At 44.5% G+C, this 26,429-nt stretch overlaps 1 protein-coding gene across 3 annotated transcripts in view; it reads right to left on the bottom strand.

Moving 5' to 3' along the window:
* The window catches only part of LOC121628836 (phospholipid phosphatase-related protein type 5-like), a 139,378-nt gene that overhangs the window by 68,019 nt on the left and 44,930 nt on the right, over window positions 1-26,429 (bottom strand). For 2 of the 3 annotated variants that reach the window (XM_041968214.1, XM_041968213.1), the window contains exon 3: window positions 15,619-15,807. The exons of the other annotated variant lie outside the window; for it this stretch is intronic. In XM_041968214.1, the coding sequence (XP_041824148.1) occupies window positions 15,619-15,807 (189 nt within the window). The remainder of the gene's footprint in view (window positions 1-15,618; window positions 15,808-26,429) is intronic. 3 annotated transcript variants of the gene reach the window in all.

The raw sequence follows: 26,429 nt of genomic DNA, 5'->3' as shown, positions 1-26,429 counted from the left end.
CTTATTATGTTCTATATATAATATTATAATCACAACTATAATTACTTCTTTTACTATATTTATTTATAAATTGTATTTACACTGATTGTTACTATATTACACTTTTTACATTGTACATTTTTACTCTTCATGCTTTTATTCTCTTTTAAGGTTTATTCTCTTCATGTACATGCTCTGTTAAACGTTCACTACGAGGGTAAGATGACCTTCATCTGGTCCTTCCTCAGACCCTTAGTCAGACTGGTTCTGGTGGAGAAACAACTATGTGAGGTTGTTTTGAAGCCAGTTCTTGGAGTTGTGTGTCCACCCAAGGTCTTCAGGAAGGAGGATTCTTTCTACAGAAATGTAGAACTATTGTTTTTCCTCTTGCCTCCCCAGAGTCTCTCTCGACTTCACACGAGTCGGGACGACCACTCTCATTACTTGCAAGTATTCAATAATTCTCCTGTAATAAACTTCATATACTTTTATTTATTCCAGACTCTTGGTAATTTTTCTACAACACTGGATCCACCACATCCACCATAAAACACACCTGGAGAGTCACTGTAATATGAAGCTAATGTTAGCATCTATGTTAGCATCTATGTTAGCAACGAGCTTAGAGCCACAGTGGTGTAAACGTTAGCTTGTAACAGTCTTTGTATTAAAATAATATTAACTTCATTAGATTGGCTCAACTGAATTTGTACAGAAGAACGTTAAACTAGGATCAAACTGGGACCAGACCCGCTGCAAACACCACAATGACAATAAACTGGGATCAAAATGAGACCAGACAAGCTGCAAACACCACAATGACATTAAACTGGGATCAAACTGGGATCAAACTGGGACCAGGCGCGCTGCAAACACCACAATGACAATAAACTGGGATCAAACTGGGACCAGGCGCGCTGCAAACACCACAATGACATTAAACTGGGATCAAACAGGGACCAGACCCGCTGTAAACACAATGACAATAAACTGGGATCAAACTGGGACCAGACCCGCTGTAAACACAATGACATTAAACTGGGATCAAACTGGGACCAGGCGCGCTGCAAACACCACAATGACATTAAACTGGGATCAAACTGGGACCAGACCCGCTGTAAACACAATGACATTAAACTGGGACCAACCTGGGACCAGACCCGCTGTAAACACTAATGACATTAAAATGGGACCAAACTGGGACCAGACTCGCTGTAAACACTAATGACATTAAACTGGGACCAATTTGGGACCAGACCCGCTGTAAACACTAATGACATTAAACTGGGACCAAACTGGGACCAGACCCGCTGTAAACACTAATGACATTAAACTGGGATCAAACTGGGACCAGACCCGCTGTAAACACAATGACATTAAACTGGGATCAAACTGGGACCAGGCGCGCTGCAAACACCACAATGACATTAATCTGGGATCAAACTGGGAACAGACCCGCTGTAAACACAATGACATTAAACTGGGACCAACCTGGGACCAGACCCGCTGTAAACACTAATGACATTAAAATGGGACCAAACTGGGACCAGACTCGCTGTAAACACTAATGACATTAAACTGGGACCAGACCCGCTGTAAACACCACAATGACATTAAACTGGGATCAAACTGGGACCAGACCCGCTGTAAACACAATGACATTAAACTGGGACCAACCTGGGACCAGACCCGCTGTAAACACTAATGACATTAAAATGGGACCAAACTGGGACCAGACTCGCTGTAAACACTAATGACATTAAACTTGGACCAAACTGGGACCAGACCCGCTGTAAACACTAATGACATTAAAATGGGACCAAACTGGGACCAGACTCGCTGTAAACACTAATGACATTAAACTGGGACCAAACTGGGACCAGACCCGCTGTAAACACCACAATGACATTAAACTGGGACCAAACTGGGACCAGACCCGCTGTAAACACAATGACATTAAACTGGGACCAACCTGGGACCAGACCCGCTGTAAACACTAATGACATTAAAATGGGACCAAACTGGGACCAGACTCGCTGTAAACACTAATGACATTAAACTGAGACCAAACTGGGACCAGACCCGCTGCAAACACCACAATGACATTAATCTGGGATCAAACTGGGACCAGACCCGCTGTAAACACAATGACATTAAACTGGGACCAACCTGGGACCAGACCCGCTGTAAACACTAATGACATTAAAATGGGACCAAACTGGGACCAGACTCGCTGTAAACACTAATGACATTAAACTGGGACCAAACTGGGACCAGACCCGCTGTAAACACCACAATGACATTAAACTGGGATCAAACTGGGACCAGACCCGCTGTAAACACAATGACATTAAACTGGGACCAACCTGGGACCAGACCCGCTGTAAACACTAATGACATTAAAATGGGACCAAACTGGGACCAGACTCGCTGTAAACACTAATGACATTAAACTGGGACCAATTTGGGACCAGACCCGCTGTAAACACTAATGACATTAAACTGGGATCAAACTGGGACCAGACCCGCTGTAAACACTAATGACATTAAACTGGGATCAAACTGGGACCAGACCCGCTGTAAACACAATGACATTAAACTGGGATCAAACTGGGACCAGGCGCGCTGCAAACACCACAATGACATTAATCTGGGATCAAACTGGGACCAGACCCGCTGTAAACACAATGACATTAAACTGGGACCAACCTGGGACCAGACCCGCTGTAAACACTAATGACATTAAAATGGGACCAAACTGGGACCAGACTCGCTGTAAACACTAATGACATTAAACTGGGACCAGACCCGCTGTAAACACCACAATGACATTAAACTGGGATCAAACTGGGACCAGACCCGCTGTAAACACAATGACATTAAACTGGGACCAACCTGGGACCAGACCCGCTGTAAACACTAATGACATTAAAATGGGACCAAACTGGGACCAGACTCGCTGTAAACACTAATGACATTAAACTTGGACCAAACTGGGACCAGACCCGCTGTAAACACTAATGACATTAAAATGGGACCAAACTGGGACCAGACTCACTGTTAATACACTAATGACATTAAACTGGGACCAAACTGGGACCAGACCCGCTGTAAACACCACAATGACATTAAACTGGGATCAAACTGGGACCAGACCCGCTGTAAACACAATGACATTAAACTGGGACCAACCTGGGACCAGACCCGCTGTAAACACTAATGACATTAAAATGGGACCAACCTGGGACCAGACTCGCTGTAAACACTAATGACATTAAACTGGGACCAAACTGGGACCAGACCCGCTGCAAACACCACAATGACATTAATCTGGGATCAAACTGGGACCAGACCCGCTGTAAACACAATGACATTAAACTGGGACCAACCTGGGACCAGACCCGCTGTAAACACTAATGACATTAAAATGGGACCAAACTGGGACCAGACTCACTGTAAACACTAATGACATTAAACTGGGACCAAACTGGGACCAGACCCGCTGTAAACACCACAATGACATTAAACTGGGATCAAACTGGGACCAGACCCGCTGTAAACACAATGGAATTAAACTGGGACCAACCTGGGACCAGACCCGCTGTAAACACTAATGACATTAAAATGGGACCAAACTGGGACCAGACTCGCTGTAAACACTAATGACATTAAACTTGGACCAAACTGGGACCAGACCCGCTGTAAACGCTAATGACATTAAAATGGGACCAAACTGGGACCAGACTCGCTGTAAACACTAATGACATTAAACTGGGACCAAACTGGGACCAGACCCGCTGTAAACACCACAATGACATTAAACTGGGATCAAACTGGGACCAGACCCGCTGTAAACACAATGACATTAAACTGGGACCAACCTGGGACCAGACCCGCTGTAAACACTAATGACATTAAAATGGGACCAACCTGGGACCAGACTCGCTGTAAACACTAATGACATTAAACTGGGACCAAACTGGGACCAGACCCGCTGTAAACACTAATGACATTAAACTGGGACCAAACTGGGACCAGACCCGCTGTAAACACTAATGACATTAACCTGGGACCAAACTGGGACCAGACCCGCTGTAAACACAATGACATTTAACTGGGATCAAACTGGGACCAGACTCGCTGTAAACACCACAATGACATTAAAATGGGACCAAACTGGGACCAGACCCGCTGTAAACACTAATGACATTAACCTGGGACCAAACTGGGACCAGACCCGCTGTAAACACAATGACATTTAACTGGGATCAAACTGGGACCAGACTCGCTGTAAACACTAATGACATTAAAATGCGACCAAACTGGGACCAGACCCGCTGTAAACACTAATGACATTAACCTGGGACCAAACTGGGACCAGACCCGCTGTAAACACTAATGACATTAAACTGGGACCAAACTGGGACCAGACTCGCTGTAAACACTAATGACATTAAAATGGGACCAAACTGGGACCAGGCGCGCTGTAAACACTAATGAAATTAAACTGGGACCAAACTGGGACCAGACCCGCTGTGAACACTAATGACATTAAACTGGGACCAAACTGGGACCAGACCCGCTGTAAACACAATGACAATAAACTGAGACAAAACTGGGACCAGACCCGCTGTAAACACTAATGACATTAACCTGGGACCAAACTGGGACCAGACTCGCTGTAAACACTAATGACATTAACCTGGGACCAATTTGGGACCAGACTCGCTGTAAACACAATGACATTTAACTGGGACCAAACTGGGACCAGACCCGCTGTAAACACAATGACATTAAACTGGGATCAAACTGGGACCAGACCCGCTGTAAACACAATGACATTTAACTGGGATCAAACTGGGACCAGACTCGCTGTAAACACAATGACATTTAACTAAAGTTTTAGAGTTTTAGATCTAAATTAATTAGAAAGCTTCGTTTTTTTTTATTCATTAAATTTTTGACATGAATATTTTCAGTCCTCATCTCACACAGTTATTTGAAGCTATTTTTAAAAATAATTAACTTTTTTCTGATGCACTAGTGCCGGATCACCATCTGTAGACCTGCTGAGCCACCTGTCCTGCAGGTTTTACATGTTTACTTGCTGCAACACACCTGAGTCAGATCATTAATACCAGTCTATGAAAAGAGACATATTTCTGCATCAGCAATGCAAGACAAGGTGCAGCCAACAGGAAAAGCTTCGTAGGTCAGTTTGCCTCCTTCCAGATAGTTTTTACAATAATGCAAGATGTCCTAATATTTCTTCCTTTACAAGGTAACATGATTTGCAGTGGCAACAGGTTTGAAGAGAAAAAAAGAACAGAACCTGTGAAGTGAGAAACTGAGACGGCCTTACAAAGAGTCCCCTGGGACAGAAAGGAGCAGAGAATTTAATTTCAACCACTGAGGCATGAATGAAGTGTCCTGCATGTGTAGTCAACAGTAATAAATGACAGTCATGTGGGAAAAGCAATGACCAGCTCCTGAAAAGAAGAATCAGCCTGCAGCTGGACTAAAATCAGTCCAGAAAGCCCATGTGGTGCCGCGTGCAACCATACATATTAAAGGTGAATCTGAACAAGACCTTTACAACAATGTCCCCAACAGTAGAGGACAAAATAGAGCTTGGCCATAATGCACAATAACCATGTTGCTGTGTCCTCGGGTGGGACACTCGACCTCACTTTGCCCCCAGAGTGTGAGTAAGCAGCGGTGAGATGCTCTGGATAAAAGCTGAATGGATAAAGGGGGGAAGGGGTGATGTTGTGGCATCCCTATGACCTAGAAATCAAGGATATTAAAACTAAGTTCAATCGTGACTTTGTCTCCACCTGATCATTCATTCCACTGGATATTTCTGCTCATTTCATCTTGCCTTTGTCACTCACAGATGCTATCACCTGAACGACAGTATCTCAGCCTCATGAGAAGCAGAGTGAGTCAGTATTTCAAAGCTGAGCTCCACTCCTTTATTCATTTAGGATCATTCTGAAGGTGAAACTGTAAGGTAGTGTCATGTTTCACGGTCTTATTGTGTTTCATTTCTGTCATGATTTTGGTTATATTTCTGTTTTTTGTCATGTTTAGTTCAGTTTTCCCTCATGTGCTGTGTTTTCTGTCCCTGGGTCCTTAGCTCACCTGCTTTGATTTTGATTCACTTCACCTGTTCTCAGTTTGCTCCTCTATGCATATATACCCCATGGTTTTCAGTTTGCTCTTGTCAGATCCTTTTGGTTTATCCCTGTCGTGTGTGGTTTCCTGTCCTGAGTTTAAGGAAATAAACCTTGTCACCTGCACTGTTCTGCCGCCTGCCTTGACTGCCTGCGTTTGGGTCCTCACCTGCACCGCCATTTATAACCGGTAGAGGTTCAGACGGCCACGTGCCACCTTCAGCTCGGAGCTGAGACTTCAACTTTCTCATGTAATCATTTTCTTTACGCTCAGATCTACGCTGCCTTATTCAGAATATCCTGTAGCTAAAATATGGACAGAAATGCTAATAACACAGGTGATGAAAGGCAGGAAGCATTTGCATATGAGAGGTCATACATTAATAAAGTCAGCTGAAATGAAAGGGCCAAGGACCTGGACTGCAAGCTACACCTCTGGGCTCAATGGAAATTATGAGAATGTGGAATAAAACACACAGAATTGTCCTATTTTATAAAAACAGTGCAGTCAGAGATGATTTTATTGGTCAGCTCATGTGTCATACTGTATATAATTCATATTGTGATCCGATATGAATTATATACAGTATTTCTATTGATGGTGGCTAATGTTTTAATAAATAGCTGCAACTGTTTCATGTTTTCATGGAAGTTTATTGAGAAATGGTAAATGGACTTATATAGCACTTTTCAGTTGACTACTCACAATTCACACACACACACACACACACACACACACACACACACACACACACACACACACACACACACCGATAGACACATCGGGGGCAATACAATGTATCCAAGGACACTTAGACATGCAGTCAGGGGAAGCCTGGAATCGATCCACCGACCTTCCGGTTGAAAGACAACTGCTCTTCCTCCTGAGCGACAGCTACTCAGAAATGAGGACAAAGTAAGAAAAATATATTTACACAGACGATAACAGAACACATCATCTAATAATCCAGACTTCCAGATATTGATTTACTCTTGAACACTGTCCCAACTGTGAGGTAAATTTTTCTGTAATTTGTGTTTCTGTTGCCAGTAATTCCAATCTTTCCTCCCTTTTTCCCTTCCCTCAGAACAGCTTCCTAAAAGCCACCCGTGAATAGATGGATGAATGAATAAACGAAAGGGAAAAAAACTCCTTTAGGTTTTGTGTAAGGTCTTTGCAGGATTTTGTAGAGCTGAGACATCAAAGACATAGAAAAAGGCGATTTTTGTGTCTGGGGGACCCAACAAAATTCCACAGACGGGTGCTCCAACCAGTGTTCATCACCCTTTTATTATGATATCATATACTATAACAACAATATATTATATTGAAAGGTGTTCTTAAATGATGTTCCCGGTATCCCAAAATGACATTCCCGTTATCCTGAACAAACATTCCTGGTATCCTGAAGTGATGTTCCTGGTATCCTGAATATTGTTCCTAAGATCCTGAGTTGGCATTCCTAGTATCCTGAACTGACGTTCCCAGTATCCTGAATTGATGTTCCTGGTATTCTGAACTGACATTCCTGGTTTTGTGAACTGAAGTTCCTGGTGTCTTGAACTGATATTTCTGGTATCCCGAACTATTGCACTGAATATCCCAAACAGACATTCCTGATATCCCGAACTGACTTTCCCCGTATCCTAAACTGACATTCCTAGTATCCTGAACTGATGTTCCTAGTATCCAGGACTGATGTACCTGGTATCCTAAACTAAAATTCCTGGTATCCTGAACTGACGTTCCCGGTATCCTAAACTTGACGGGTGGATGTTCCACTAACCCACCCTCCACCGTGGATCACCACGGTGATGGCAGTTTTAAGTGTTAATAAAAAGCTGGAGATGGATTTTCCTTTGTGGTCTCAATAAACCAAACAGTCATAAAATTGCAGTTTTCTCCCAGTAATTGTTAGTAACCTCAACTCCTAACTCCCTGATTCCCATCCTGCAATGAAATATTTATAAGCCTCTAATCTGATTTCGGGGCTTTTAATTCTGCTTCTGTGAAGTGCAACTCTCCATTGATTTCATAATATGTCAAGGTAAGGTAAATTGGGTAGCAATGTCTCCGTCAGTTGTATGTTTTGGAGTTTTTTTTAACCAGGAATTTGAAAAAGCAAACAGATTTTAAGCACCAACAAGCGCACGTTTTTCTAAATGTCCCTGTCTGACCACATCAGTGCTGAACTGGTTTGGAAAGTGTTCAGTCCGCTAGCGCCATCCCTGATGACGAACAGTCAATAGTCACTGTAGCGGAGCAGGTCCCAGCTAGCTTTTAGCCTCCCAACATGGCAGCGGAATCGAACAGTGTGACGTCACTGAGAATGGTCCATAAACCAGTGGTTGGCAAATGGTGGCCCACAGGCCAAAACTGGCCTGCTGCCAATAATATTTGGCCTGCCAGATTACAGTGATTATTAAAAAAAAACCAGACTGCATGAGTTTTGTCTCAGTTGTGCAGAGACATGCTGGTGTTTACAGCGCTTTGTTAAAAGAACAGCGTGGCCTCTTTCACAGCTGGAGAGGAGGAGAGATGCACAGTGCAGAGAAGGGGAGGGGGAACGTCGGTGCAGAGGAAGTCTCTGTAAGTAACTTCCTGTTTGGTGAATGTTTTGCTACAAGCATTAGCATTAAACACCACACAGCTCTGCTAGTTCCAACAGAGTCCCTTGTCTGCTTTACCACTTCTGGGTAAAATGAAGGGAGCTAAGCCTAAAGCTAGCTGCAGCTTCACCCAGGAGTAATCACCTGTCCTTCGCCTCCCAAGCTTGGTTTGGAGGTTGAAGCAGGAAAGTTTAGTAGCTGTTTCTGTCTGAGTTTTCCCCAATAGAGGAGGCAACAGTGGAGTTTGCCAAGCTGTCAAAGAAGTGTTGTACTTCAGGAGTAAAATAACTTGTATTGTTGCTGTTGGCACAGAGTTTAGTTCTCCGGGCAAAGAACCTGCCCCAGGTTCAATCCCGAGGTTTGCCTGACCCATTTTCCCATATACTTGCTGAACAATAAAGGACAGTAGAGTAGAGTAGAGACCAGCTGCCCTTTCTGTCAATGCAGAATTTACTCAAACACCTCGCTCAGCTGGACGAGGAGGTGGAACGGGCTTTCTTATTTCTAAAAAGTGGAACTTTACCTCTTCGTCCTATGGCTACCTGCTCATCACTTGAGTATCACGCAGTAAAGGTCTCTACACCCATCACTGCATACATTCTGGTCATTTACCGCCTCCGGGTGGCAGTATAGATGAGTTTGTCTCTGAAATGGACATGATTCTCTCTGACATTCCTGATGATGGCACACCACTAATTGTCATGGGAGACATGAACATTCACATTGGCAAACCACAGCAACTGACTTTCTGGCTCTCATCAACTCTTTCAATCTCAAACTGGTACAGACTCCTCCAACACACAAAGCTGGTAATACTCTTGACTTGGTACTAACCAGAAACTGCTCCACAGCCGACCTGTCCGTCACCCCGCTGCATCTCTCAGACCACTTCCTGGTTAAATTCTCTGTCTTCCTTCCTCATGTCACTCAAGCGGCTCCAAAAATGGTGTCCTACCGCAGAAACCTGAGATCCCTCAGACCTACACAGCTGTCTGATGAGGTTTACTCTACCCTCCCTTCCCACTGAGACTTCTCCTTACTGTCTGTTAATGAGGCTACAGAAACACTCTGCTCCTCTCTCGCCTCCTCTCTGGACAAACTCTGTCCTCTGGTGTCCAAACCAGCCAGACAAAACCCTCCCAGTCCATGTCTCACCGAGGTTCTAAGGGAGCACAGAGCCGGACTCAGGGCTGCAGAAAGAAAGTGGCGCAAATCAAAAGAGCACACTGTCTGAGTACCAGCAAAAACTTGAAACTTTCACATCCAGCCTAAAGGCGGCCAAGATAGCCTTTTATCAGAACAAGATCCGCAATGCTCCCAACACACGACATGTTCATGGTGTTTAACTCTCTTCTATCTCCACCACCTGCTCAGCCTCCCACTGTGCTGACTGCAGAAATGTTTGCTTCCTACTTCACTGAAAAGGTCGCTACCATCAGTAACCAATTCACTGAGCAGGACCAACTCAGCCTTACCAAACCAGCTACTGGTGCCTCACTCTGCTCCTTCCGCTCTCTAAATGAGGACCAAGTCTCTAAACTTCTAGTCAACTCAAAACCCACAACCTGTCCTCTTGATCCTGTTCCCTCTGACATCCTGCAGAGCATTTTACCTACAGTCAAAACTGCAGTAACCCATATTATCACCTTCTCTCTTAAATCCAGTGTGTCTTTCCCTCTGCCTTCAAGCAAGCTCGGGTTCCCCCGCTGCTGAAGAAACCCACACTCAACCCAGCCCTGGTTGAAAACTACCGGCCGGTCTCACTGCTTCCATTCATGTCTAAACTACTAGAGCGTGCCGTCTTCAGTCAGGTCTCACAGTTCCTCCAAGACAACAACCTGTTAGGTCCATATCAGTCTGGCTATAGGCAAGGCCGCTCTACTAAAACTGCTCTCCTGTCAGTTACTGATTCCCTACGGGTTGCCAGATCCACTGGTCAATTCTCAGTCCTTGTACTGCTGGACCCGTCTGCTGCCTTTGACATGGTCAACCATCATATACTGTTCTCCACACTCTCGGAGCTTGGCATCTCAGGATCTGTCCTCTCGTGGTTTACGTCCTACCTCACAGGGAGATCATTCAAAGTATCTTGGCGAGGGGGAATGTCCAGATCACAAAGGCTGACAACAGGGGTGCCTCAGGGTTCGGTGCTTGGCCCTCTTCTCTTTTCACTATACACCTCCTAACTCGGTGCAGCCATTAACTCTCATGTCTCATGACACAACCGTCTCAATGTGAATATCAGCATGTTGGTGATATCTCCGCATGGATGAAGGCTCACCACCTTCAGCTAAATCTGTCCAAGACTGAGCTTATTGTCTTTCCAGCCAATCCTTCCTTACCGCCACAGATAAGCATGCAGCTTGACTCAATCACACTTGTGCCAACGTCTTCTACCAGGAATCTTGGTGTCATGGTAGACAACCAGCTGACCTTTAAGGACCATGTTGCCTCAGTTGCTCGATCTTGCCGATTTGCTCTCTACAACATCAGGAGGATCAGACCCTACCTGACTGAACACACAGCCCAGCTCCTGGTCCAGGCTCTGGTCATTTCACGCATTGACTACTGCAACTCCTTACTGGCTGGCCTGCCTGCATGCTCAGTTAAACCTCTGCAGATGATCCAGAATGCAGCAGCACGTCTGGTCTTCAACCAGCCCAAAAGAGCTCATGTCACTCCGCTGCTAATCGCTTCCAGTTGCAGCACGCATCAAACTCAAAGCTCTGCTTCTGGCTTACAAAACAATAACCCAAACGGCTCCGGTCTACCTCCACTCCTTAATCCAGAACTACACTCCCTCTCCACAGTTACGCTCTGCCAGTGAAAGACGCCTAGTGCTCCCACCACAAGGTGGCGCCACATCAGTAGCTAGACTCTTCTCCTCTGTTGTCCCCCGGTGGTGAAACAATCTACCAAACTCTGTCTGATCCGCAGAGTCCTTATCCACTTTTAAAAGCAAGCTAAAGACTCAGTTATTTAAGGAGCATTTCCACACTTAGCTTAACTCTTCTACTCAGAATGAGTTAGAAAGATTTGTCCAGCTCTTTGGCGCAACCAGGTACTGAAGAAGCTGCTTCACTTATGCCCAAGTTGATATTGTTTGATGAATTTGTGATCTTGTATTTAAACAAAATGACTTACAAAAAACTATAAATAACTGGCCTCACAGCAGTCAGTCCACTTAATTATGACGTCCCATCTTGTTTGAATTCTTGCTTGTGTTGTTCTTACTCTCAAATGTAAGTCGCTTTGGATAAAAGCGTCTGCTAAATGACGAAAAGAATAGAATAGAATAGAATAGAATAGAATAGAATAGAACAATGTCAAAAATATAACAAAGTAAAAAGATCTCACATGGGTTTTTATAAATTATATATAAATATACATATCCATCCATCCATTTTCTGCCTATTGCAGACCCAGAGAGAGGACTCCACCCTTTTCCGGCTGAGGACCATGGTTTCGGATTTGGATGCTGGTTCTCATCCCAGCCGCTTCACACTCGGCTGCGAATCGCTCCAGTAAGAGATGAAGATCACGGCCCGGTGAAGCCAACAGAACCACATCATCCGCAAAGAGCAGAGACTCAATCCTGGCCACCAAACCGGATCCCCTCAACACCTCGGCTGTGTCTAGAAATTCTGTCCATAAAAGTTATGAACAGAATCTGTGACGAAGGGCAGCCTTGGAGGAGTCCAACCCGCACTAGAAATGATTCTGATTTACTGCCAGCGATGCGGACCAAGCTCTGACACCGGTCGTACAGGGACCGGACAGCATGTACAAGCGGGTCCGGCACTCCATACTCCCGGATTACCCCCCATAGGGGTGCCCGGAGGGGGTGATGGAGTGTGATGGAGTGTCTTCTCCAAGTCCACAAAGCACATGTAGATTGGTTGAGCAAACTCCCATGCCCTCTCAAAGACCCTGAAGAGGGTGTAGACCTGGTCCACTGTTCCACGACCGGGATGAAACCACACTGCTCCTCCTCATTCCGAGGTTCGACTATCCAACGGACCCTCCTCTCCAGCACCCCTGAATATATATATATATATATATATATATATATATATATATATATATATATATATATATATATATATATAATTTTTATCCACCATTCAGTTGGTCAGAACAAATTTGGCTCCACACCAAATGTAGTTGGTATAAACCCACTGGTAAACTCAGTGACTGTATCAGCATGCAGAAGATGAGGAATGAGGAGTGATCAGAGATGAGTGTGATCGAGCAAATGCGACCACACCTCTACTGAGGCCAGAGGCAGCCTAGGGTGGCCCAGAGACCCGGGCTATCAGCAGCAATGCTGGAGCACAAACCCAAGCCACCCCACCACGAAAACCACCCTGGACCCACCCAGAGGGCGGCAGAGGAAGACCCCAGCCAGGGCCACTGGCCAGCAGCCCTATCAGCGTAGCTAGCCCAGACACCGGCCCATGAGGCTACCTCCCTCTGCACCCAGAAACAGGGGTGTGAGAGGGCTCCCTTGACTTCACCTTCCCCACTCAAGACTGTTTGTGAAGTGTGCATTGTTTGTTATTAAAATTGGGGGGTAGTAACCACATTGTGCTGGAAGCGAGGCCACACAAGCAGCCCCGCCTGCCATGCACTAACCACAACACTGGAGCACCACAAGGGACTGTCCTCTCCTCCTTTCTGTTCCCTTTCCACACATCTGACTGCAGCTACTGCACAGACACCTGCCACCTTCAGAAGGTTCTGATGACTCTGCTGTAGGTGGATGTATCAGGGAGGAGATGAGGTGGAATACCCAGCTGCTGTGGACTCCTTTGTCACATGGTATGAGCAGAATCATCTTAATGTGGCAAAGACTCAGGAACTCACTGTGGATTTTAGGAGATCCAGAACACCAGGGACACCTGTTTCAGTACACGTGTCAATGTGGAAGTGGTGAAGGGTTACAGATACCTTGGAGTGCATATTGACAATAAACTGGACTGGGTTAAGAACACTGCTGCACTTTACAAGAAGGGGCTAAGGTGGTTTAACATCTGCCAAACGCTGCTCAGGATGTTTTATGAGTCTGTGGTGGCCAGTGCTATCCTCTATGCTGCTGCATGCTGGGCAGGCTGAGGGTTGCAGACACAAACACACTGATCCACAAAGCCAGTAATGTGGTGGGATGGAGCTGGACTCTCTGACGGTGGTTTCGGAGAGGAGAATGTTGTCCTGAACGATACCTCCCACCCGCTTCACAACCTGCTGATCAGCCATAGCAGTACGTTCAGAGTGAGACTGATACCATCTCAATGCTCCACTGAACCACACAGGAAATCATTCTTACCTGTGGCCATCAGACTGTACAACTGCTCCATAAAGCAGCAACATCCACTGTTATACATTTACACTCTGCACTCACATTCTACTGTCTATCATACTGGTTATACTGTACATAGTACTCACTGCAGGAATGATCCTGGATCTGTTTATAGAGATAAAGTAACTAATTTGTGATTTTTCTTATTGTGATTTTTATCTTTATCTCATCCTTTATTTGGTATGGAGCAACTGTCCACAATTTCCTGTCGGATTAATAAAGTATTCTGATTCTACATGACACGCCCCCCAAAAGTTGTTAGTGTGTTGTGTTTCTTGTGTTTTAATATCTAAGTGTAATTAAAACTGAATGGCGAGCTGCCACAGGGTGTAGGGTTTGTCTCTCCACTGGCTCCCAGTTTATTTTATAATCCAGTTTAATAATGTTTGCTTGGTCTCGCTCCACCTTATCCGTCAGAAATTCTTTCTCCTCGTAAACATGAGAGTCTTCAGATCAGAGCATTGTAGAAGAGCTGAGGTGTGCGTGCGAACAGTGGCGTGATCACTCTTTTGCTGCTGTTGCTCCCAAGATGTGGAACAAGTTACCCCCCAACTTCTGCACCACTGCAGAGCAGCTGCTTTTTAATTCTGAACTTAAAGCATCTTTACACTGGCTGTTCATGCCTGGTAGAGCTGTGACTTCTCTACCAGCTTTTTACTTGTTTCTAAAATATTGTTTCTGTTTTTATTTTCCTGTTTTATCTTCACCGTTCAGTACTTTGATCACCTTTGGATGCTGTAACGTGCTGTACAAGTAAATATTAATTCAAAGATCATTGAGTCAAGAACTTTGTCACATGCACTAATTAACAGAGTAAATTAATAAAAACCTACATTCAATAAATAAATAAATAAAATTCCGTTATACATACAATTACCTAAAATCTCAAGATCTTTGCTTTATGCAGCCACTTTAATCCCAGATCAGAGCTCATTATTAACTTACAATCTACAAGCAGCTTTGTACCTCACAGCTCCAGATATTGATGAAAGATAGAAAACATGTCAGCGTGAACTTGTTGCAGATAGCAGTGATAGCTTCAGCTTTCAGACCAACTACTCATTCTCATCAGCTCCATCTGCAGCAGCAGGTAGTGGGTCTGGTGAAGGCAACATAGGAGGCAGACACAGGTGGAACACCCCACCAGAGCATTTACAAGGAGGACTTCTCAGAGACAAACACCTACATCATCATCGCTTTGTAATGCGATACCATGGAAACCGCTTCTTTAGCTGAAGATGCTTATTTTCAGCCCATATGGTCTGATAAGGAAGCCTCATCCACACTGGAATGCGTGAACGATGATTATCAGCAGATCTCCTCAGCTCTGAACTCAGCCCTGTCTAACTGCAGGTGTCACATGTTCGAGCCCAGACTTTATAAACGGCTCATTTTCCACAACCGATAAAGGATAGGATAAAACAGAGAGAGAGAGACAGAGAGAGAGAGAGAGAGAGAGAGAGAGGCAGCAGAGGTGAAGAAGCGCGCACTCACCAGCAGCGTGGGCAGCCCGGCCACCACGGCGTACAGCAGGATGGGCGGGACGGCGCTCCGGTCCTCCGGTCCCAGGTACGGTTTGGTGTAGGTGGTGTCGTAGCAGAAGAAGCCCTGCACGTGCACAGTGAAGGTGTCGGTGTACTCGAAGTAATAGGCCAACATGACGGTCCCGGCCATGATCACCAGCTGGAAGTACAGCATGATGGAGAGGATGAGTTTCCAACCAGAACACAGCCTTTATCTCCTCTAACCAGCCTCCTCTTCCTCAATCAGCCTCCTCTTCCTCTAACCACACTCCTCTTCCTCTAAGACGTTGCCTATTACATCTGACCGGCTCATGGCGGCTCAGCTGCGCGTGAGGAGCCGCTCTCTGATCCGTGTTCCCTCAGATATCTGCTGCTGCGACTGGAGACTGTGCGCGTGAGTGCAAATGCGAGAGAGAGAGAGAGGGAGAAGGAGAGAGAGAGAGAGAACGTAGAGGTTTGCAAAGCCTGACGTGATCCACGTCTGCGCGTGTGCCAGTGAGAAGAAACGCAAGCCAATATCCACTTGTGCTGCGTGTGTGTGTGTGTGTGTGTGTGTGTTACTATATAAAACCAGTTCAGAAGCAGAAAGACATGAACGGACAGAGGAGGTGGTGGCGGCGGTGTGTAGGTCTGGACGGAGTCCTAAATTAATCTCATCCTGTTGTATCATCAGAAATCCCAGTGAGCTAAAACTTCTTTACTGGTTGCGGTGCTTTGAGACTGGTTCCTCTCGGTATGGCACAGGTTTGATGGTAGGCAGTAAAAAGAGGCACAGTACCAAAACATTAAGACACAGATGGGTCTATGATGGGGGGGCAAGCAAGGGCACAGATGGCAAAAAGGTGGTGCATATATAAGTCGAAGGCAGGGGTGGAACTAGAGGGGGGCCAGGGTGGCATGGCTACATCTGAAATCTGATTGGACACCTCAGGTAGATGACAGTTCACTGGAGGAGGACAGAAGCACATTTGCAGACCTGGATCATCAGTATCACTACACCAGAACATTTAAAGTGGTTTCCTAATTAGTCAACCTTTAAGAATATAGGATTTAAAATAGAATACTTTTAAAAGTTATTATTTCTAGAATATAATTTTTCCCTGTGTAAGTGCAACTACTAATGTTATGTGAAGCTATTAACCTGACGTTAGCATAAAGCTACGTAGCAGTGCTAATCAAGTTATATGCTAGCACTAGATTAGTTTTAAGATAATGTGGGGAAACCAGGTCATATTTAGTTTTCAGGGAGTGTATTTAGGGACTACACGTTAACTGTTTTACAAGAGTTTCACACTGGAGCTGAAAATTAAACCAACCTGGATCATGTAGCACTAGCTTAGTTAGCACTAAGTAACGTTGATACTGGGGTTCTCTTTGGGCATCTTTATAGTTTAACAGGCTAGCAAGGCTGCTAGCTGGTTTTAAAGTAGCTACAGCATGAAAATGTGGAGAAATAGATCCTGGAACCAGTCTGGTTCAGTACAGGAAGATATAAGAATGAAAAGAAAGGAGATATTTCTGACTTTTAGTAAAGAGGAAGGACACAAATCAGACCCCAACTCTAGAATCAGCAGCCCCACCGTTCCTAACATGGAGTTAGCCACACCAGGATCCAGTCTGCCACCATCACCAGACAGTAGACCAGAACCGATCCCCCTATTACCGCACCAGGATCCAGTCTGCCACCATCACCAGACAGTAGACCAGAACCGATCCCCCTACTACCGCACCGGGATCCAGTCTGCCACCACCACCAGACAGTAGACCAGAACCGATCCCCCTATTACCGCACCAGGATCCAGTCTGCCACCACCACCAGACAGTAGACCAGAACCGATCCCCCTACTACCGCACCAGGATCCAGTCTACCACCACCACCAGACAGTAGACCAGAACCGATCCCCCTACCACCGCACCAGGATCCAGTCTACCACCACCACCAGACAGTAGACCAGAACCGATCCCCCTACTACCGCACAAGGATCCAGTCTACCACCACCACCAGACAGTAGACCAGAACCGATCCCCCTACTACCGCACCAGGATCCAGTCTACCACCACCACCAGACAGTAGACCAGAACCTATCCCCCTTAAAACCGCACCAGGATCCAGTCTACCACCACCACCAGACCGTAGACCAGAACCGATCCCCCTACTACCGCACCAGGATCCAGTCTACCACCACCACCAGACAGTAGACCAGAACCTATCCCCCTTAAAACCGCACCAGGATCCAGTCTACCACCACCACCAGACCGTAGACCAGAACCGATCCCCCTACTACCGCACCAGGATCCAGTCTACCACCACCACCAGACAGTAGACCAGAACCGATCCCCCTACTACCGCACCAGGATCCAGTCTACCACCACCACCAGACGGTAGACCAGAACCTATCCCCCTTAAAACCGCACCAGGATCCAGTCTACCACCACCACCAGACCGTAGACCAGAACCGATCCCCCTACTACCGCACCAGGATCCAGTCTACCACCACCACCAGACAGTAGACCAGAACCGATCCCCCTACTACCGCACCAGGATCCAGTCTACCACCACCACCAGACAGCAGACCAGAACTGATCCCAGTCAGATTGTATGGGTGGCCTGTGTCCCTGTCTTCAGTCAGACTACAACCCAGTGGGCTGAAGCATCATGCTACTGGCTGTAATGCTCTGAGACTGGTTTCTCTCCAGTTTGATGGGAGGCAGTTAAACGAGAGCAGTTACAAAGTCATGATAATGAAGTCAGTGTCTTGACAGGATGTGTGATGACCATGCTGGTCTAAAAATGTTGGTTTTTTTTAGGGGTCCTGTCAGTCCTCTCAGCTTTGACATCCACCAGCTGTAGTAATGGCGATAAGAAAGATGTCATTTAGAGCAATAAAACATGACTCAGATTTTTCAGATACCCCCAAACTCCTCAGAAACGTGGACAGCTTGAATACGATGAGTTATAAACATCTGCAGACTCTTGCACTCCGTTGAAGCCGTTTTCCTGCTGCAGCATGATCAATGACATAAAAGTCCACCGGAGCTTTATGGATTTATTTCTCACTGATGCTTTCATGAAAACCTTCCACAGCAGAGTCCTTACGTTCTGGGTTTAAATGTACCAAATGATGCAGTTACACAATGAAGATAAAGAGTCCAGTGATTTTTCCCTTACCATTGCACAGAGAATCATCTTAAATATTTAATATCTATAAACAAGACAAGTTTATTTGTACAAGACATTTCACGTACAAGAAAATTCAAAGTGCTTTACATAAAACAGTATGGCAGCATTACATGTGCTGCAAAAAAGCATTAAAAAGTAGTAAGAAGCAGCAAAAATAGCAAAAATCACAACAAAATCATTACAAAAAAAATATCATAAATCTATAATGACATGGGCATTCAACGTCATGTTACACCTTCTTCATGCTGGCGTTGATGCTCAGGCTCTTCTTCCATCACATCAGCTTTTATCCTGGTAGCAAAGCGATGCCATATGAAAGTCTTTCTACTTTAAAAAAAGAAAATAAATCTAAATATTATTACGTTTCTGCTAAAACTTCACTCTGGAAGTTACCAATGGGCTCAATATAAAGCTATAAAAATGTTGCAGCTGTAAATGAAAGTTTATAAATCATCACAGTAGCGTAGCATCATGGTGATAGGGCCCGGTGCCCCCACCCTGCCTTACAGCATGCACCCACACACCCACCCTTGGACACAAACACACACATCCACTCAGAGAACTGTTGTCACCACGTATGTTAAAGGGGACTGGCCACACACTCAACCTGTATCCAGCCCTTCAGCACCACGGACAGCGGCCGAAGCTCGGTAACGCAACTCTTCAAAGCCAGTTCTTCAGGCAGATTTGCTCTTACACTGTTATCCTAATCTGTTTTTACAGTTTTTCTTCATTAAATGCACGTCAAGACCACAATTTTTACTAATTAGTTTTTTGTTCAATTATCCCAAATCAACGAGAAAGAGGAGGGGAACTTGTATGTGATCGATCAAATCAAATGCCTTTAATTTTCTGAAGAGAACATTTACTATAAGAGTGGCAAAGACTAGGAATCAACCCAGGCAAGGATTACAGACAGTAGGTGCAAATTTTTCCATCATATGAGGTTCCAAGTATATTGCCATTGATTAAATCTCACTAGTTTCACTTCATAAGAGCAGCTGTTCTCACTCATTAGAAGCTCATCTTACGGGCATCGTGCGCAGCAAAGTCATTTATGACGCTGCTTAGGTCCAAAGTCCTCGCTATTTCAGGCTTAAAGCAGGCCCTAAATGCAAGAAGTTGGTTAGGGAAACTTGAGGATAAATCCTTGCTGTAGTGTTTTCATAGTCTGTATAGAAAAGATGGGCGGAGCCTCCGTGACATCACCTGTAGGTTTCTGTAGAACAAAAATGAAGCTCGTTGGACGTGCCCACCATCGCCATCTTGGTAGCATCACGCATGTCTTTAGTCCCGGAAAATCCAAAAATGAGCAAAGAGGTGGAGCTGAGAGGGGGGCTGTGAAGGTGGGGTGGAGGATTGACAGCCATCAAACTCCGAGCTGCCTGTAGCTAAGAGCTAACCGCGCTAACCCCGAGAAACTGTAGCTAACCAGCTAACGGAGGTAGGCGGGCCAAAGCTAAGGTGCACTGTTTGCCGCTTTGTTGTGCTACACTTGTAACGGTTTCAGCAAACTGGACCACAAAAGAGATCAGGACAGAGGGTTGATAAGAAAACAGATTTATTGTAAGGGACTGAATAATGCTCAGGAAATCCGGGTCTGGTCACGTCGCCCACTAGCCTGTGAGAATAGGAGATCCAAGGTGAGAATAAGCGTGGCAAATGGAGAAGTGAGAATTCTGACACTACGTACCGGCCGAGGAGATGGAGGATGCAGGGAGATAGCTGTACCGGGAGGGTGGTAAGAGGTCCACTGAGGCTGTGGTGTTGTGTGACGGGTTGAGACAAGGTTGGTGGCAAAAGGCTGAGGGGAAAAACAGTTAGTCAGGCCTAAGATCCCTACTGAGGTCCACTGAATCCTCTGGGGAAGAGAAAGAGGAGGACAGGTAGCGTTAGGGATATATCCACATCCACATCCAGATCCACATCCGAAATCCTGTATCCAATCATACAATCCAGTAATCCAAATCCAATAAGACAGTCCAAGGGTCAATGCACGGGCAGAATCCAAACAACAGACAGCAGAGTTACCAGACAGGGGGCAGGCAGAATCAGGTATTCCAGGTCAGAAAACGGGTCGGAGGTCAGAACACAGGCAGACAGGCAGGCAATAATGGCTGGAAATGTGCAGGGTAAACCGAGACGATCTGGCAGAGAACTGTTGTCAAGCACTGGTATATAAAGCGCACCGCACAGGTGGAGCGCATCAGCAATCACAGGCGCACTGAAGGAAGGATGCCTTCAGGGACGGCTTGGAAATCCAGAATACAGGCAAAAACCGTGACAACACTCTCCCTTCTTTCCATGGATATTGGAAACCTGTCAATCAAAAGGACACGCCCCTAATTATGATGAATTTCAACATTAAATAACATCCAGATGGATGAGTTAGAAAAAAATTCACCCCCCTCACAGTTGTCATGAAGGTAAACTTGACCTATTAATCCTAAAATGGATTTTTGTACCAGGCTTTAAACATGTTTATTTCTGCTGTGAAGTTGGTCTTTTTAACATGGGAGTCTATGGGATTTGCTCTGTTTTGGAGCCCCTAGTGGATGAGGAGGGAACTGCAATTTTTTGAACTTCTGCATAGGCTTCACATTTTACAGGCGGAGGTTGCCGCTTGAGTGGTCTGCAGGGCCCCGTGCATCCCGATAAACCCGAGTCGATAGTGTGGAACACCTCATTAGTGTTATAGAAATGAACCTCTGTGAAAGCTGGCTGATAATGATGTCCAGACTGGTGCTGAAGACATTTATTCTGAAACAAACAGCTCACATCTTCACAACGTTCATCGAAGTGGCGTTTTACTCTTCTTTTGCACATTTACATGAACTCGCTCTGCTCACCATTTTTTTCTTACTTCATGGCCTCCTGACGGCGTCTTGGCCCTGGTGCAGCGGCACCAGTTGCACCATTGATATTTACGCCCCTGTGTCTCAGAGTTTGTGTTTGTAAATCAAGTGAATGTGTAGAAAGGATCTGTATCTGGAGAGAAGAACAGACGTTCTGCAAACATCTGTTCATGGGTGCAAAGAGAAAAAGTTGCAGATGTGGATGTTTGGTTGCGTCTTTATATCTCTATCTGATTGGAAGATGACCAATCAAACTGTCCAATCAGAGTGCAGACGGCTTCCTGTCTGTCAGCACTGCTGCAGACTCTTAAAGAGGAGAAGATGGAATTGAAAGAGGGGTGATGTGGCAACCAGAGTGGTCTAATGAGCTCAGGAATATGACGTCACACAGCAAAGCATTGTGGGACTTGCAGACACGCTGGTAAATGAAGCACATGAGCAAACGCAAACACAGCTGGTTTGCAGTGAACTGATTTTGGGTATATTTTTAAGCGATGACGAGGACTTTTCAACAGCCACAACCGTTCTCATGACCAGAACAGCTGATAACTGCAACTTGGTTTTGGCTTTTTTACTTTTCCAACCTGGGAACAAAAACATCTCTGATGTCTCCAGGATGCACAGATTCAACAACTTGACTAATGTGCTGAAGCCAAATTACCTGCTTTCATTGGAGGACGCCGTCAGCTTGATGCCACGGATGTGCAGACCAGACGGATAGCCCGCCTCAGGTTGAGAGGGGGCTAGAGTTATACGCACCAAATGCACGACCCTGAGCAGCACAGCACCACTAAGCTCAGCAGCTCCTTGTGAAGGAGAGAAAACTGTTACTAAATAAAACGTTTTGTTTATGTATGTGTCGCAGTGTTATCGTTAAACCAGTCATTAGAATTTACCCTACGAGCAACACTGAATTCATTTGTTGGGAAATACTTTGATGTGATGTTTGAAATTCTATTAATCAATATTTTCTGTAATATAAAATTGTTGGGGCAAAGATTGAAGTTTACTATTTTTCCCAATGAAAAACAAAGCTTAACATAGTACTATAAAATAAAAACTTTACATCAACTCAATACAAACTATTGAATTAAATATTTACAAAAAGGCAGACAGACGCCCATCAGGCTCTGACGGCTGGAGTCCAACATGAGGAGCAGTTACCAGCCCTCCTGATGGAAACAAGAAAAAAGGTCACTAGAGAAGTATATTCTACTGAGCAGTGATTATTGAAATACAGGAATTCCTTCAGACTGATTGACAGGAACAATATAAAAACACTGGGGTGGCAGGACAGTGGAAACAGAGGCGTTTACAGCTCTCTGTAAATCTGCTAACATGTGGAACAGAACCAAGGATCGCTGGCTCGCAGCAACGCTGAGCCCGTCTGCTCCAGCCCGTTTGGCCTGCAGCTTCAGCAGATGGCCTCGGTTCACCATTCCTAACTGAGCTGCACATCCTAAATAATCCCCATGATTGTATTGATTAGATTTCATCTACAAAGCGTTCCTGTGTCTATGTAATAAAAAGGACTCTTACGTTTGACTTCATCCATTTATTCATTTTTCTTCGACATTAATCAGTGACCATTTCACTCTGCGTGTCTGCACCGCAGGATGACGTCGATCTCCTGGTTCTCCTCCGGCCAGATTCCGGATGCAGGCATCAGTGGAAGTTTGCAGAGTCTGCAGCAGAGCTGACGGCCAGCAAGCCGTCTGCTCTCTGATTGGACAGTTTGATTGGTCATCTTCCAATCAGAGAGACATATAAAGACGGAGCCAAACATCCACATCTGCAACTTTTTCTCTGCATAGATGAACAGATGTTTGCAGAACGTCTGTTCTTCTTTCCAGATGCAAATCTTTTTCCACCCGTGCAGATCCTTTCTACACATTCACTAACTGGACTTTTTTCTTTTACATGATCACAAAACTTGATTTACAAACACAAACTCTGAGATGCAAGGGTGTAAATATCAATGGTGCAACTGGTGCCGCTGCACCAGGACCCAGTAGAAGATGGAAAAAATGGTGAGCAGAGCGAGTTCATGTAAATGTGCAAAAGAAGAGTAAAACGCCACCTCGATGAACTCTGTGAAGATGTGAGCTGTTTATTTCAGAATAAATGTCTTCAAACCTTCATCTCTGACATTGAGCTCCTAGTTTACTACTTTAAATGTTGTCATTTGTAATATGAATATTAAACATCTTTACACAAGCAGTGACACTAAAACCTCGGTTTATAAATACTGCAGTAACTCCTGTAGAGCCACATATCTGCTGGTTGCATTAACTTTACATCCAAGCAGTTTGTGTTGATTAAAATGAGCTCAGGTCTATTTTTCCAGTTAGTGGTTCATCTGAACTGGTCTGGGCTTGGTCTTTACTGGATGTACCCTGATCATCGCAGAGCAGAGAGGACGCCTCATTTTCCTGATTTTAATCACACACCTGTGCCACACACCTGTCAGACCTCTGTACCAGAGTGTCCTTGGACGAGGTGCTGAACCCTCGCAGCGCCTGATGTGCTCACTGATGTGTGAGTGTGTATCTGATGGATAAAAGGAATCAAAGCGAAACCTTCCAGCTCTGTCTGACACAGAACCCTCAGATCAACCCCCGCTCTGTTTTTCTCAAACTTACATGGAAATGTCTCCTACAACTACAAATGACTTCATCTGCTGTAATAATAATAATAATAATGTTCTTATTTTGTTCTTATGTTCTACATTATTTTTATACTGCATCTATATTTAACTGAGTTTTCTCTGGTTTTGTTGTATTTTTTCCATCGCTGCACTGACCCCATTTCCACACGACGATCACTGAAGTCTCATCGTGTTTCATGCACTGGACTCTCTCGAGCCTCCAACCCCAGAACCCTGACTGCCATTACTGACAAGCCCAAATCCATAAATGAAGGCTGTCAGGGGGGACGGAGGGACAGACGGAGACGCAGGGAGTGTTTGGAGTCAGGTGGGTACATGCTGACAGCTCTGAGTAATGGCTGCCATTACTCTGTCATCCGCCCCCATTTTATTATTAACTAGGCCAAATCCATATGCTGCTGGCATCACGCGCCAACACACCGGCAAGCATCATGCATCTTCCTCTATAAGATCACCAGAAAATGATTCATTATAGAATAGAATAGAAATACTTTATTAATCCCTTCAGAGAGCCCTCAGGATGAATGAATATATATATATATATATATATATATATGTCTATATATGTGTGTGTGTGTGTGTGTGTGTATGTGTATGTATGTATGTATTAAATGTAGGGAAAAGTATGATAATCATAATGTATATTATCTTTACCAAAAAGACTGTTTTAACATTTTAAGTTGTTGTTTTTTGTTGTTTATGTCTTTGGGAGAGTTGTGTAAATTAATGTAATGCTATTTTCTAATAACTAAATGAACATAATTATAATCCAAACAAGTTGACAAGTTTTAAATTAAGAAGCAAAACAAACAAAAAGGACGTTTAAAGATTCTGTAGCGAATGTCTTTTCTAAGCTGTAAGAATCTGCTGGTGTGATGGTATAAATCCGGACCAAAGAGAAGCACAGACTGAAAAACAATAGTTCCTAAAATGTATTAAACACACGAGTAAAAAAAAAGTTTTTCAAGAATTTCAAACTTTTTAAAAATGTAGAAATGTAACACGTAACCCTAGAAATAAAGGCAAGTTTTTAATTTATCTGTAATTTTTAATTGGCCCTTTAATAATATGTCAAACATAATAATAATAATAAAAATAATAATCTGCATATATTTACCGTTTATTTATTTGTGATGTCAGAATTATTGTAGTGCATAAAATGTCCACCAGGGGGCAGAAGACAAGTAATTTCATCACCATAAAGTGATGCAATAGCTCTCAGAAACTGTGTTTCAGCATTAAAATTTAAATGTGCCTCAACTACATCAGGAGGACGAGCCTATGAAGACTCCTGACGTGTCTGAGGCTTCAGACACCATCATGCAGTCATAATGCAGCATATTCAGCAGCTCTGGCCTACACTGCAGACATTTATCCTCTAAATCTTTTTAATGCATTTTTCTGTCCTGACACAGAGAACCTTCTCACATGATTGAAAGAAAAAGCTCCCAGGGTGAACATGACATGAGAGCTAAATATGACAGGTATATTTTCTTTTTATGGTTTCTTTTATGGGGAAGAAGCCTTTTCTATCTGCTCCCTGAGGAGCGAGTAATGAGCTTTGTTGTTAGGAGGAACGGGTTCCCGGCTGCACAGCAGCAGCAGCATTAAAGCAGGAAAAGACTCAGAACCTAACAGAAATACACACATGGACGCACCATTCAACACCTTTTCAGCTCAGTCAGTAACTCGTTAAAGACCAAAGAAGATCTGATTTCAGCTCCACACTGATAATCATTTACTTGTTATTTTTGTCTTATGATATCTGATAAAACTAAACATGATCAAATTATTTTAAAATGATGTATCCAGTCCATTTTCTACCATGATAAACTCTCTCTCTATTTAATGTTTATTGAGCAGACTGAGGCCTAATTCCTCTCATAATGAAAGTGAAAACATCCTACAGACACCTGTTAACGTTTGGTCTTTGAAAGCTCCAACTGGCGTTGATGGGAACACACCAGCGTGCTTAGAGTGTTTTATTATATACTTTCTTTTTAACCTCACGTTCACGTACTAACCAGCATAATTGTTCTCATGCTTGCCTGCTTGTGTACTGTGCTTGTTAACACAGG

This window comes from Melanotaenia boesemani, chromosome 18 (assembly GCF_017639745.1).
Source record: "Melanotaenia boesemani isolate fMelBoe1 chromosome 18, fMelBoe1.pri, whole genome shotgun sequence".
In the NCBI taxonomy this organism is placed as follows: Eukaryota; Metazoa; Chordata; class Actinopteri; order Atheriniformes; family Melanotaeniidae; genus Melanotaenia; species Melanotaenia boesemani.
Note: the sequence above shows the minus strand (reverse complement) of the source record. Positions and strands in the feature narration are given on the sequence as shown.